The following is a 14,794-nucleotide window of genomic DNA, read 5'->3' on the forward strand; positions in this document are numbered from 1 at the left end:
GTGCTAGGGGATGGCAATGATCTGGGAAGGAACCCTGGTCCTAAACCCCACAAAGCAGAGAAAGGCCCAGATTCATGTCCATCCAGCTCCCTATCAGAGTACAGAAGACTCAGAGAAAATCAAGTCACCAAATGAGATCCTTCTAGCCCGCCCCCCTTGTTTGGCAGTCGTCAGGAGGTTTAGACAGTGTTCCCTGACATTGTAGAGTGACCCTGAAGGCAGTATATACACCAAATCAGAGAGCTAGCAGCCAGTCTTTGTTTTGTGTGAACGGACTTTGCAATGCGCTGTGTCTTATGATGGACTGAGTTCTATTCGGGGACGGGAGGAGAGACTAAAGGGTTACTGAGTCACATCCAGCAAAGAGGCTGCATTGCTCCTGAAAGCTTCAGGCGCTGCTCAGAGTGTGGTTAGCAGCGGAGATGATGAAATGGATAGTCACAGCCCTGCTTTGGAATTGGAGGGAAACGAGCTAGCATGTCCCACTGGGTGGCAGAGGTTTCCCAGCAGAGAAGAGATATAAGATCAGTGCGTTCCTGGGTAGAGGCAGGAAGGCAGGAAAAAAGGCGAGCTGCTCACAGTGTGGTTAGCAGCGGAGATGATGAAATGGATAGTCACAGCCTTGCTTTGGAATTGGAGGGAAACGAGCTAGCATGTTCCACTGGGTAGCAGAGGTTTCCCAGCAGAGAAGAGATAAGATCAGTGCGTTCCTGGGTAGAGGCAGGAAGGCAGGAAAAAAGGCGAGAGGCAAGGATGGATTTACTCTGCAGTAATTAACCTACGAAGGGCACTGTGCCAACTAATGGCATGCTGTGTTCTCAGTGACTGAGACTAAACTAGGAGGTGGAGCCTAGCATAGAAGGTCTGCTGCTGTGGGCTTCTCGACAAGGCCTTGATGACAAGGCCTTGATGCAGCATTGGAATTGAGTTCCTTTGGTGTGGTTTTAACAGACCCTCTCTATCCCTGGGGGGCAGTGCTCGTGCTGGCCAAGTTCCTGCCGTTTTCATCCTGCGCTTTCTTCCTGTGCCATAGACTCTGAGGCCACACCGTGTCTAAACCCTTCCTCATATACTCTGAGGTTACTGACAAGGAATTTAGACCACATGAGCTTCGTGCAAAGGGTCGAGAACATGCTCTACCCTCTGGCCTTGAAGTACCTCTGTGACTTAACTTTTTCTCCCTATGCCAGCCTGGCCTCTGAGGTTTTGCAGAGAGAGGTGTCCTTGGTGGAGGTGCTCAGACACACGTCCGTTTGGCTCTTCCGAGGGGACTTTGTGTTGGATTACCCCAGGCCCATCGTGCCCAATGTGGTCTTCATCGGGGGCATAAACTGTGTCTATAGGAAGCCACTGTCTCAGTCTGGATTGTGCCTGTAGCCAATCAATGCAGAATACACATCTCATTTTCAAATGTTTGCTTTCCTACTCATCCTTTACAGGATTTCTCTTCCCTTTTCTAATAGCCTTTGATGAAAGCAACTATTAAAGTTGCATCCCTCTCTTTTTTAGTAGACTTTGTTAGGACAGGTGGCTGGGGAAGGGTCTGTAAAAGGACTAAAGAGCAGTAGTCTGTCTCTAAGCACTGTCTTCTTGACGTGAGATGTCCTGAATCTGGACGGGAGCCCAGAAGCTGAGCTGTGATCTGACCCATCACAAGGAATGTCACCTGTGTATTTTTGGTGGGAGGATAAAGGAAGGATCTAGCAAACACAATTGTTGACTTCATGAGCAAGGTGGGGTTTCCGTTTGCTGCTGTCTTCTTCAGTGTCTTTCCCCAGTGTTTTAAGGTGCTCATTGCAAAGTCCTTCTGCTGCTCTGATCAGGTTTATTCTAAGGTATTTCTTCCTTCATTTATTCGTTTATTTTTATTTCACATGTATGAATGTTTTGCCTGCCTGTATGTAATTGCACCAGTGCACGCAGTACACATGGAGGCCAGAGAGAGCATTGGATTCCCTAGAACGGGAGTTACAGATGGTTGTTAGCTGCCATTTGAGCTGACCGCTGAGCAATCTTGCCAGTCCCTAAAGTATTTCTTTTTTGAGGCACTTTTTAATGGGATTGTTTTCTTGATTTCTTTCTTCTCAGCGTGTGTGTTATCAGTAATTAGGAAGACAGCAGATTTTTACAGGTTAATTTTATAGTCTACCACTTCGTTTAAAATGTTGAGCAGATTTAAGAGTTTTTGGTGCAGTCTCTAGGGTCTCTTTTGTGTGGAATCCTATCATCTGCACGAATTTCGCCCTTTGATCACCTTTTCCCATCTGCATCCTTGACATCCATCTCTTGTCTTATTGCTCTAGCACTCACCTCAGTGAGCGTGGACAAAGCGGACATCCTGTCTTGCTCCTAACTTTAATGGAAATGATTTGAGTTTTTCCACATTTAGTATAAAGATGTGGCACATGGACTTTATTATGCTGAGATACGTTCTCTCTGTTCCTAGTCTCTATAGGGCTTTTATTATAAAAGGATGCTGGATTTGCCAAAAGCTTTTTCTACATCTTTTTTACGATGATCATGTGATTTCTGACCTTGAGTCTATTTATGTGATGTATTACATTTCTGGATTTTTGTGTACTGAATGAGCCTTGAACATACACACACACACACACACACACACACACACACACACACATATATATATATTTATATATCCAACTTGATCATGGATGACCTTCTTGATGTGCAAATATTTTTGAAAATTTTTAGACTCTTTTTCATCAGGAGATTGGTCTCTGATTTTTGTTGTTGTTGTTGTTATATGTCTATTTGGTTTCGATTTCAAAGTAGTACTGACCATTAAACAAAGTTTGCTAATGTTCTTTCCTTTTCCATTTTGTGGAATAGTTTGAAGAGCATTGGTGTTAGTTCTTCAAAGTCTGATGGAATTCAACAGTGACGGCATGTGAACTTGGGAAGTTTTGAGTTTGGATATTTTAAACTGCCTTAATCTCCCATTTCATGCTTTAAGGGCACTAACATGTATCTAAATGCAGTCTCACAAAGTCCTGGCTTGTGGCATGCTGGGGTCTCCCGGCCTGCCTGCAGAGGGTTAAGAAGTGCTGTTCTTTAGCCCATTTCAGTCGCTGTTTGGGTTTCATGTCTTACGCTGTCTGCTTAGAGGGCCACGGAGGGCCTCCGGGATGGACTCTCCCAAGGAAGCATATGAAACAAGCTCTGAGCCTGGTCAGAAACCCAAGAATCTAGAGGAGGCACATATTGTCTACGTGGTCCTGAAGCGGAGTGCAGAGGAGAGGCCTGTGACTCCCATCATTCCAGAGAATAGCACTTCAGTGAGGAGCTTCATGCCCGAGGCCACCAGGCTGTGGTCCTGGCCCCAGAGCTGAGTGTGCAACTCAAAGGAGAGGACTTCTTCGCCCTTCAAATCTATACCATTTCTTTAAAAAATGTTTTGTTTTTAATGTGTGAGTCTTTTACCTACATGTAAGTGTACCCATGTGTGCACTGCCCATGAAAGCCAAAATAGGGTATCAGATTCCCTGGAAGGAGTCACAGGTGGCTGTTAGCTGCCATGTTGGTACTGGGAACTGAACCCGAGTCTTTTGCCAGAGCTGCCAGTGTTCTTAACTGCTGAGCCATCTCTCTAGCACCCCAAACCTATACCATTTCTTACACCAAGGAAGAACACAGGCATAACTTGCTGAGCCACCATCAAATGGTTTTTGAAACTTTTTCTCTGACTATGCTTTCACAATGTGTGACAGATATGAAGATGTATCAACATATTACGTCAGGTCTTGAGTGGGTCTTAACTGCACAAGGTACTACTCTAGCATCTGAACTCTGGTTCCTTTGATTTTTTTTTTTTCCCCTTGTGAGGCAGTGCTGTCCAAGTACCTGGAAGTTTCTGCCGTGTTTTTCCTGTGCTCCATTCTCTGTGAACTAGACTTCGAGGCAGTGCAAAATCTAAACCCTTCTTTTTATAATCCAAGGTCACTAACAATGAATTTAGACCACATGAGCTTCCCACAAAAGGTCAAGGACATGTTTTACCCTCTGCCATTAAAGTATCTTTGCCATGTTCATTTTGGTCCTTTGGAAAGAGTTGTTTCTGAGCTTCTGCAGAGAGGCGTCCTTGGTGGAGGTTCTCAGCCACGTTTCCATGTGGCCGTTCTGAGGGGACTTTGTGTTTGACTACCCCAGTCCCACCATGCCCGACATGGTCTTCATTGGGGGCATAAACTGTACCAACAGGAAGCCACTATCTCAGGACTGTATTTAGCCTTTATCTAAACAATGTTCCAGGCAGAGTATGTTTTATAAAAATCTTACTCCGAGTCTCAACTGTCTGCGTATCTTTCTAGTGATTTCTTTCTGTGTAATTCCTGATTGTCTTTGGTGAGTGAACTTCTTAAGGTGTCCAGAGTTGGTACTTCATGTTTTTAGTGGCCATTGAGAACACTGACAGTCTGTCACAAGACTGAGGAGCGTTGGTGGGACTCCATTGGGACTGACCACTAGTTAAGGCAATGTCTTCCTGGAGGTGAGCTTTCCTGAAACTGGACAGGAACCGAAAAGCTGACCTGACCAATCACAAAGAATGTTGCTTCAGATTTTCAATATCAGGGTAAAGGAACTAGCAAACTGCAGTAGTTGACAGGATTGCTTTTAATGGAGCTCCGTGGGAAGGGGTGGAGTGTGCTCACAGGAGCCCTTAGCACTCAGTGAAAGTGGAAGCAATCTTGTGGGTGCTTTTCTCTCACAGCATGTCTTACTTTGGGCCAGCCATACTTCAAGTGCTCCGTAGTCCATGGCTACTGCATGATCAATATTTGTAAATGTTTCAGGGCACATTTAGATGTATACTTCCATGTTTTATGTTGTAAAACATGTGACTGAATCTGCCTAGTTCTGGAGATGTCTTGCAGACCTGATGTCTCCCTTTTCAGAACTGGTGTTTGCTCAAGGTATATTTATATTTTTAATAGTTTTACCCTGTACATGTGGCAGTTAAGTGGATGGAGGTTAACAGTTGTGTGTTGATCATGTAATTGCTCTTATGACTAAAAGAATTCTATAGTCTGCCTCATCTGATGCCAATATTGCTGTCCTATGTTAATTTTATATTATTCAACCCTTTATTTCTAATTAAATATTTTGTTAGAATTTTATTTAAAAATTTAAATAATTTTTCAAAAAATACTCCAATCTGGTGGTATTGTTCAGTGGATGGATTCTGTCTCTCCACACTTTATCCATTTGATTTTCTTCCTCCTGTTTTATGTAATGTTCTTTTTACTTCATGTCCTTTAGCAATCCCATTCTGAGGATGACTAAATCCTACCACTGGTGCAGGTGCAGAGGCAGTTGTAAAAGTTATGGGCTTTTAAGATACTAAGGAGACATGGGTTACATGAAATTGGTTGTAGAACTATATGTTCTAAGAAAGCCTGCAGTATGCAAATGACTCAGGTCCATTTTTCTTTTTTTGAAAATATTTTATTTTTTATCTTTATTTTATATGTGTGAGTGTATGGTCTGCATGTATGTAAGTGCACCCTCCAATGCCTGTGGAGGTCAGAAGAGAGTGTTGGATCCCCTGGAACTGGAGTTACAGATGGTTGTTAGGCCCTGTGTGGGTGCTGGGAATCAAACCCAGGTCCTCTAGAAGAGCAACCAGTGCTCTTAACTGCTGATCCATCTCTCCAGCCCCCTCCATTTTTTCTTTTTAATTGTGGAATTTGGTGGCATTTTAAAAAAGATTTGTTTTTATTTTTTTTGCATGTATATTTTGCCTACATGTATGTGTATGTACTGTATGCATGCAACACCTGCAGAGTCCAGAAGAAGACAGAAAATCCCCTGGAACTGGAGTTACAGATGGTTTTGAACCATCATTTGGGTGTTGGGAACTGAACCCAGGTCCTCTGCAAGAGCAGCAAGTGCTTTTAACTACCGAACCATATCTCTAGCCCCCTCAGTGGCATTTTTTAAATCCCTATGGAGATGCATGTATCATGTTCAAATCTCTGATTCTCATGCTTCCCTCTTTTACTAATAAGAAGCTTTGCGATGACACTGGTCAGCCAGGTGAAAAGGATCGGTCTCCCCACCTCAAGACCAGTAGTGATATCCCCAATGCCTCTCTGCCTTAGAGAGCGGTGTGGTCAGACAGTCTACAGAACTGAAGCGATGGCTTCTGTGTGGGGCTATATCTTTGTCTGCAGCAGGCAGTAAGCCTGAGATGAGCTGGAGTCTCACCCAGAGCTGGAAGGATTTCCTGCCAAAACACTGAGCCGTTTGCCCTGGTGTCCCTAAGAACACCTGTCCTCCTGGGTTTCTGCTCCTCGGTCTCTGTCGCCTCACTCTTCGCCCTTGATCCTGTTTTGCCCCAGTTCTTAGAAGGACTGCTCTGGAAGAGGATGGTTTTGCCATTGAATTAATTTTCTTCATCATCAGTTTTCCAATTTTATTTCGAATGTGAACTTCATAGATTCATCTTTTTGTGTTATTTTGTTATTATTGCAATCGCTTTCTTCAAGTAATTTTGGTTTTATAGATTCCAAGGAAATGAATTCCTCTGAATTATGTAAAATTATCTACTTCAAATAACACATTCTCTCAGACTTTATAGAAATATTCTTATTTCCTAAGTGGGATAGTCCATCCTTTAAACACAAAAGGAGGCCACTTTAAAGATATCACCCTAACCAAGCTTAAATTTGAGAGGAGTAAACAGCGGAGAATAGCCTAGTGTTGTATGATGTCATACTGACTTGACAGACTGCCCATAGAGAGTCACACTGGACCACTGGAGAGCAAAGATGTGCTCATTTGGGAGCTGGAGAGAGGGCTCAGTGGTTGAGAGTGTGTGCTGCTTTTGCAGAAGACCCAAGTTCCTAGGACCCATGTTGGGCAGCTCACAACTACCTGTAACTTCAGCTCTAGGATATCCAATGCCTCTGGCCTCTGCAGGCATCTGCACTCATATGCAGATGGCTACACACCAACCATACCCATACCCATAACTAAAAAAAGTAAAATAAAACATATTTAAAAACATCTGCTCTTTTTTAAAAAAAAGTGTACTGACTGGTAATTAACCCTGAGCTCATATACACTGATTGGGTTTAATGGAGGTGGGGAAGATGGGGAAATTAATCTATATGTATTCAGAAAGTCTAACAAGAAAAGTGGAATTAGAAATTCATAGAAAGCAAATTCCAGTGAATCTTGACCTAGGATGGGGAAGAGGAGTCTGTAAGTTTGGGGACAGATGAAGAGGGTGGACCAGTATTTTAGTGTTTTCTCCTTTAGTAAAATGCTTTCTAATTTGGTTAATATAATGGAAAAGTTCCCTTGTACAGCAGTGCTATGCAGAGTTTGTCACAACTGGTTGATGTATTTGGTCTCAACTATTAGAAGTGGCCCAGGCTGCCAAAGATTCATGATCTCTGAGTGACCTTGGTTGACATGCTCTTCGCCTTCTGTGGAACTTTTCCCGAACCTCTTAATCCTCTGTATGGATGCAGACCTTCACTCTGTCCCATTCAGAGTACTGCTTTTCAGCATAGCCAACCCTCAACTGGGCCTTCTCCTTCCCATCCCCAAACTCTTGACATCCTCAACTTCTTCTGAGGCAAAATACTTCTCTAGCAACCATTCAATGACTGTCTGCAGTGAGGAAGTTCATGTCCAGGGTATAAATGAAGTCATGCTTTCAAAGTCATATTCTAGTACTGCTTGTCCAGTTTTCACATAGACCAGCTGCCGAGGCCCCCAGTCGCTGTCCTCTAGATGTGTATGCATGTTTTGTTTGCATATATGTATCAGTAGCACATGCATGCCTAGTGTCAGTGGAGGCCAGAAGAGGGCATCTGATCCCCTGGAACTAGAGGCAGACGTGAGCCACAGTATCAGTGCTGGGAACTGAACCTGGGTCCTCTGCAGGAGCAATTAGCCTTCGCAGCCTAATCTAGAGCATCCCCATGGACATGGCTAAAGATTCATTTCACTGGTGATTCTAAACATTGTCAAATTGACAATCAGGATTAGCCTTCACAGCCCTCAAGACTGCAAGTAGCCATGGCTGCTAAAGACGAATAATCTCTTAGTTACCTTGGCATGCCAGGCTCTGCCACCATGGAACTCTTTGCTGAGCATCTTTTTCCTAAAAATCCTTCCCTGGGGGCCATGTTAACATTGTTCCCTCCCTCCTCCTTTGGTCCTAATGACAGTCGGAGGTATGATCCACCAAAGGACTCTGTGGGGAACCAGTGGGCTTTGGGGGCTTACTTACAGAGCAACACACAAGGAGTTTCTTACAGGAGTATGGGTGCACCAGAAAGTTTTCACACAGTGTAGTCCCATAGATCTAGCCCCCCTCCCTTAATCTTCCCCAGACTGTAAACTCTAGCCATTCCCAAGGCCATGTGCAATTAGGGCTAAACTGTCCACCAGAAGTTGGGAGGTGTGGCTGGATGCTCAGGTGAAAGCCCCAAAGTCCTTCCCTACCCCTCCTTCAATGAGATCTACCCCAGTAGACCAGTTAGTGATTACTTGCACCTAGGGAATTCCTTAGCCCATGCTGTTAATGAACTTGTGGTTTCAAAGCCCTAGTATTTGTCTTACTGTGGTAATTCTAGTTCAGCTATCTTATAGAAACTGCTGTCCAGACACCTCCATGACTGACCTTTTGATGAAGATTCTGCAGATCCTGCACAGTCCTGTGCTAAACCCCATGCTCCTTCCATGTGCATATGCATGTTGTTTTAGGAAGGTCATACTTCTATGGCACTAAAGGACATCTACACCCATAGGCCTCGTTGTGTGATCGTGGCTATGCATTCAGTCCTATGGCCTCTCTGCAGCATTTTAGGATCTGATGGATTTTTAACCCATTTCAACTGCCCTGTTGCTTCCAGGGCTTACACATTCTTCATAGATAACCATGGGGGTTGGATACCTTGTGGTGGACTCTCTCAAGGCAGCTATGCCCAGAAAGGTCTGAATACGGAGTGTGATCTGTGCTGACAGACTGGACTTTCTCAGATAGCTGTAGGGTGCTTCATCCAGTCAGTCACTCGAGAACACCAGCTTTTTTCAAGGTAATTAATCTATGTTCCCTGCATGCCACAGGGAGGTTTGTGTACCTAATGAAAATGCTTTTACGTTTCCAGCATCTATGATACTTGTGAAATTGAGTTAGAACTGAGTAATGAACATATAAGTGATCAGCCGTGCAACTTTGAGGGTTGACTTAATTTTTGGCCCTCGGCTTTCAGACAGATCATGATCTTAGTAACGTTGTTTTCTGGTCCTCAAATTTGGAGAGGATAAATATGAATTGATTTAGGCCACTGAGTTTCGATAAGTTTCCATAGGGGTGATAGGAACATAATTATGCCACTAGTCTCCTTATTTATTGCTTTGCTGTCGTCGTTGTTGTTGACAGGGTCTCACTGTGGCTCAGGCCGGCCTGGATCACTTTGAACTCCCAATCCTCCTGCCTCCATTTTCCAAGTACTGGGATTATAGGTGTGCACCATCATGCTCAAATAAATTAGTCTTTTAAAAAGCCAAGATGATAATGGTCAAATGTTCCTATATCACTGGTATTTAATTAATATATTAAATACAACCGAGAGCAATTTTCAGTCTGTTTACAGCAGAGCACCGTAAGCACCACTGCCATCTTAGACTTGCAATTGCCATTTTGTTTTCCTGTTTTTTTTTGCCACAATGTGGAAAAAAGTGTAGCCAACTTATTCAGAGGACAATACCTGGCACATGTTCCAAAGGGGGAAACCAAGTCAAGTTGCTATGGCAAACAGTTTGCCAGGAGATAACATTGTTTGCCTGAGTAATAGTTTAATATTAAACAATTGTTAGTCATATTTAAAAGACAATCAAGGCTGTTATAAACCAGTCTTTGCTGAGGCCTCTTCATGATTCTGCTCAGGATGTGTGGTTTAGTCACACCCACTATGTGGTTCCTTCCTAGAGTGTTTCTCCAGATGTGGTATCTGGATCCTGCATGGTTGGCACTATGAGCACACAACAGACCCTCACAGTGAGGGCAGCAACCTGTGCTGTCCTGGTGTGTTCCTCCACTGGGGTCCTCTGTAGTCACAGGGGTGCACAAGAGGTACATCCTGAGTCTGGGCAGGGGGAATGGAGTGCTAACCCTAGGAACTAGCTGCATCTCCCACTGGGTGTGGGGTGGGAGTGTCCTTGCTAATGCTGACAGCAGCAGCTGAAGCAGCAGCCACAGATTTCGGGTTGTGGCTTCTCAGCTACCTGCTCCATCCACTCTCTTCCTTTTGTGGGCAAGTGTGGCCCAGGGGTGGCCACAGTCTAGACTCAGAGAACTCTGCATGGATCACCATAGAAGGGAAATGGTAGGGCTTGGTGAGATAAAACATCCGGAGAAGTGGCAGGAACAGAAAGCAGATGCAGGAAAGGAAAACAGGGAAATTGCCTTTGGAGAAGACTCTGCAGAGCATTTTTCTGGACTCTTCTCCCAGTGACAAATGGCGAAATGCAAAGGCTGCTTGCACAGTGCAGCTGGGGACACAGAGGAGGCGTTTGGCACATGCACATCCTCCCGGCTGCTGATGCTGTTCCTGGTCAGGCTCCTAAGGGGTGGTTTCTCTCCAGCGGGAAGCTTAGCCTAGCTGCCATGGGCAGAAAGACACAGATGCAGTGAGGTGGAATGCTGAACAGCCCAGGGAGCTCACCCAGCGAGAGAGGTATCCCAGGGCAGGGAGAAGGAGGAACCAAAGCCCCTTAGCACACGTGAGAGTTCTCTGAGAGAGGCCAGATCCCTGGTCACGTGCACAGTGCCTGTAACCTGGGCTCTGTTCTCGCCTGGATCTCAAATTTACCGTTTTCATCTTCAAATCTGAACTCAGTGCCCCAGAGGATTGTAGGAAGACTGTGGCCCATGCTATGGAGAATTCATCCTTGTGAGGATGTGGACTAATAAAGATTGTGGAAGGAAGCCTGATCACCAACCTCAGGAAGCAGTGAAGGTTGAAAAGAATATCCCCACAAGTGCCTAAAGAGCACAAAGCCTGCAGCCCTCAGCATTAATCTGAACAGAAATTCAGCCTGGGCTCCATCCCAAACCAGAATCTGGCTCCCTCTGGTTTTAAGGAGAGCAACCTATGGGATCGGGGTGCTGTCTGAACCCACTCTGGCAGGGACTAGGCTGTGTTGCCCAAAGGTGCTTTACGAGGTGTCGGCTTCATTCCACGGAATGATTCCAGGGTTCGCAGTACTCTTCGGCAGCATCAGATCCTCAAACCTTGAGTGCAGAATCCTTCCAGCAACTCCCATCTCTGGCCACAGTCAGCCACTCTGTGTTCCCTGCTCCTTGTATTCCTAGCGTCACGTGGAACATGAACCATGTTAAGGTCAAGCTTTGGAGTGTTCTGTATTCTTTGATGTGTTGCCCACTACTTGTGAATGAGAGGCTTTAAAGGGCCACTGAGTAGAATCCCATCCAGAAAAGAGGTTATATTGGGGACCAAAACATTAGGCTTGGAGCTCAGTAGCAGCCTAATAGACTACATAACAGTCTAGGTGATTGCATGAAACAGGTGTCCAGTCTTGATTTTGGAACTGTAGGTAAACAAGAGGTGAACTACCATGTCCTAGGGAGACAGAAGCAGATCACAGGAGTTCTTAGTAGGAGAGAAGAGGTAAGCTTGGTTTCTACAGGTAAAGGCAGAAGTGTAGGGCATCAGAGATAGCCTGGATGGATTTACTCTGCAATGATTAACTTAAGGAAGGGTACTGTGTCATCCAATGAGAGGCTGTGTGACAGGTGGTCTGGTGATATGAAAACAAAGTTACATAAGAAGCACAGCATGTTTAAGGGCTGCTGCTGTGGACTCCTGAGTAGATGGACATGGGACTATGTGTGACCCTGCAAGGACTCCAGGGGCTTCTGCTCCTGCTGTGTGTCCTGGCCTGGGCTGAAGGTGGGAAGGTGCTGGTGGTTCCCATGGAGGGCAGCCACTGGCTGAGCATGCGAGGAGTCACCAGGGAGCTCCATGCACGAGGCCACCAGATCACGGTCCTGGCTCCAGAGGTGACTATGCACATCAAAGGAGAGGACTTCTTTACCTTGAAAACCTATGATGTCCCATACACCCAGGAGGAGTATTATCAGCAAATTCTGAGGACCTCCAGACTGGGCTTTGAATCACATCATCCTGTGAAGATGATTGTTGAGATTACAGCAATTTTTAAAAAGGCATCAGAAACCTTTGAGAGTTCATGCTCGCTTATACTGCACAACAAGACCCTGATCCAACAGCTGAATTCCAGTTCCTACAACTTGGTCTTAACAGACCCTATTTTTCCCTGTGGGGCAGTGCTCGCCAAGTACCTACAAGTTCCTACTGTGTTTTTTCTGCGTGCCATTCCCTGTGACGTAGACTTCGAGGCCACACAGTGTCCAAACCCTTCCTCCTATATTCCAAGGTTACTGACAATTCATTCTGACCACATGAGCTTCCTGCAAAGGGTCAAGAACATTCTCTACCCTCTAGCCTACAAGTACTTTTGTGACTTAACTTTTTCTCCCTATGCCAGCCTGGCCTCTGAGGTCTTGCAGAGAGAGGTGTCCTTGGTGGAGGTGTTCAGCCATGCGTCCGTGTGGCTGTTCCGAGGAGACTTCGTGTTTGACTACCCCAGGCCCATCATGCCCAACATGGTTTTTGTTGGGGGCATAAACTGTGCCAAGAGGAAGCCACTCTCTCAGGTCTGTATTGGAACCTTTATCCCAACAATGCTCCAGGTAGAATAATTTTTAAAAATCTTACAAGTGCTTACTTATCTGCCCATCTTTCCAAATGTCTACATATCCTTTCCGAAGAGGCTTTGTTTCATTAACTAGTAAGTTGTCCATAGTCATGTACCTCAGGCTCCCAGAAGCCATTGTGAGGCCTAAAGGCTGGGGTGAGGGTAACAGGGTCGAGGACCAGTGCTGGGACCCACCAAGCCTTTCCACATGTGTAGACAGAGCCTTCCTGAGTATTTTAAATCTGGGCAGAAGCAGAAAAGCTGAGCTGTGACCTGACCCATCGGGATGTGTTGCTTTCAGTTTTTTGAAGGTTAAAGGACTATAAAATTGCAGTTGTTGACTTGGTGATTTTTAATAGTGCTCTTGGGAGTGAAATGAGTGCTCATGGGACACTTGAGTAGTCAACAGACCTGGAAGTAAGCTAACTAATTTATTCCATCTCTGGGCAGAAGCAGAAAAGCTGAGCTGTGACCTGACCCATCGGGATGTGTTGCTTTCAGTTTTTTGAAGGTTAAAGGACTATAAAATTGCAGTTGTTGACTTGGTGATTTTTAATAGTGCTCTTGGGAGTGAAATGAGTGCTCATGGGACACTTGAGTAGTCAACAGACCTGGAAGTAAGCTAACTAATTTATTCCATCTCCCAACTGGACCAACCTCATTCCAAGTGCTCAGTGGTCATTGTGGAACCAAGTGGCTATGGTATGATTGCTTGTAAATATTCCATGGTATACCCAAATTGTGTACTTCAAAATTTTTATGTAGAAAACTAAAGAAAAATAGTCTACTTAGAGAAATCTACAACAAAGCTTTTTACTGGGATCAAGGTAGAGAACAAGTACATTTGATCTTGAGGCCACTAGCTACTCCCAGTCTAGTGAGTCTGGTGGTAACCAATACTACACTAAAGTGGCTTCATGGAGATTTGAAGTGAAATTAGTGTCTATTGAGACAACTATGTGCTGGGCTTGGCGGTATAGGCTGTGATTCTAGTACTTCAAAGGCTGAGACAGGATTATGAGTTCCAGTTCATCCTTGGCTACATAATGAGCTCCAGGCCTGGAATACATAGTGAGACCCTGAGGAGAGGGAGAAAGAGGAGGAGGGAGAGGAAGAGAAGGAAGAAGAGAGTGAGAGAGTGGGGGGGAGCAAGGGGGAAAGAGAGAGAGAGAGAGAGAGAGAGAGAGAGAGAGAGAGAGAGAATAAGGGAGATGAGCGGGGGTAGCAGAGACGGGAGCGGGGAGAGAGGAAAGAGAATTGATGAGAATATGGAACTGGGAATTCTAGAAAAGTGAGCAGATTCAGATGAATGGCTTCAGCTTCCGAGGACGGAAGTGTCTACTGGATTGGGGGCTGTGGCACAGAATCAAAGGGAAGGTGATTGATTACTTGACAACAGTACGGTTTCTTCCTGATGCTTTCAGCTGTGTTGACTAAGCTAAACCGAAATAGCTGTGTTTGAACTTCCAGCCAGACTGTCTGGCTTTTTGAATTCTTGATCCTGTTTTAGATCAGCACAGGTCTCCAAGTCTTCTAGGTCTTACAGGGTGTATTGCTTCTCCCTGCCTGGTGCACTCTGAGGGATAAGCCAGTGATTTCACAAGGAGGGGATCTCCTGCAGTAGATTTTATACTGTATGTGTGGAATCTGTGTGGCTGTGGGTCCATATGTGCCAAGGTGCTCATGTGGTGGTCAGGGGACAACTTCAACTTCAGGGAGCTGGCTCTCTCCTTCCACTACGGGTTCCAGGGATCAAACTCAAGTTATCAGGCTTGCGTAGGCACGTGCCTTTATCTGTGGTGCATTTGAGATGCTCATCTTTGTACCTGAGAAAATGCTCTTTTCATCCCATTTCCCCTAAAAGATGACATTCCACATACAAGTCTACAACAGCAGTTCTTTTATAAAAGACATCAATTTTCGAAAAGCCTAGCACTTAGTTAAAACACTTTTTACTTCTGCAAGAGAACTTCCCATTTACAGCAGCATTAACCCAGGATCCATGAAAACTGAGTCT

At 45.0% G+C, this 14,794-nt stretch overlaps 1 protein-coding gene across 3 annotated transcripts in view; it reads left to right on the top strand.

The window, feature by feature from the left end:
- Window positions 1–14,794, top strand: part of LOC103735258 (UDP-glucuronosyltransferase 1-6) — a 51,989-nt gene that overhangs the window by 18,813 nt on the left and 18,382 nt on the right. The window contains exon 1 of one of the 3 annotated variants that reach the window (XM_008834457.3): window positions 11,858–12,736. The exons of the other annotated variants lie outside the window; for them this stretch is intronic. Within the exon in view, the coding sequence (XP_008832679.1) occupies window positions 11,873–12,736 (864 nt within the window). The 5' untranslated portion in view covers window positions 11,858–11,872. Of the gene's footprint in view, window positions 1–11,857; window positions 12,737–14,794 lie in introns of those variants that run through there. 3 annotated transcript variants of the gene reach the window in all.

This window comes from Nannospalax galili, unplaced genomic scaffold (genome assembly GCF_000622305.1).
Source record: "Nannospalax galili isolate Female #2095 unplaced genomic scaffold, S.galili_v1.0 scaffold771, whole genome shotgun sequence".
NCBI lineage: Eukaryota > Metazoa > Chordata > Mammalia > Rodentia > Spalacidae > Nannospalax > Nannospalax galili.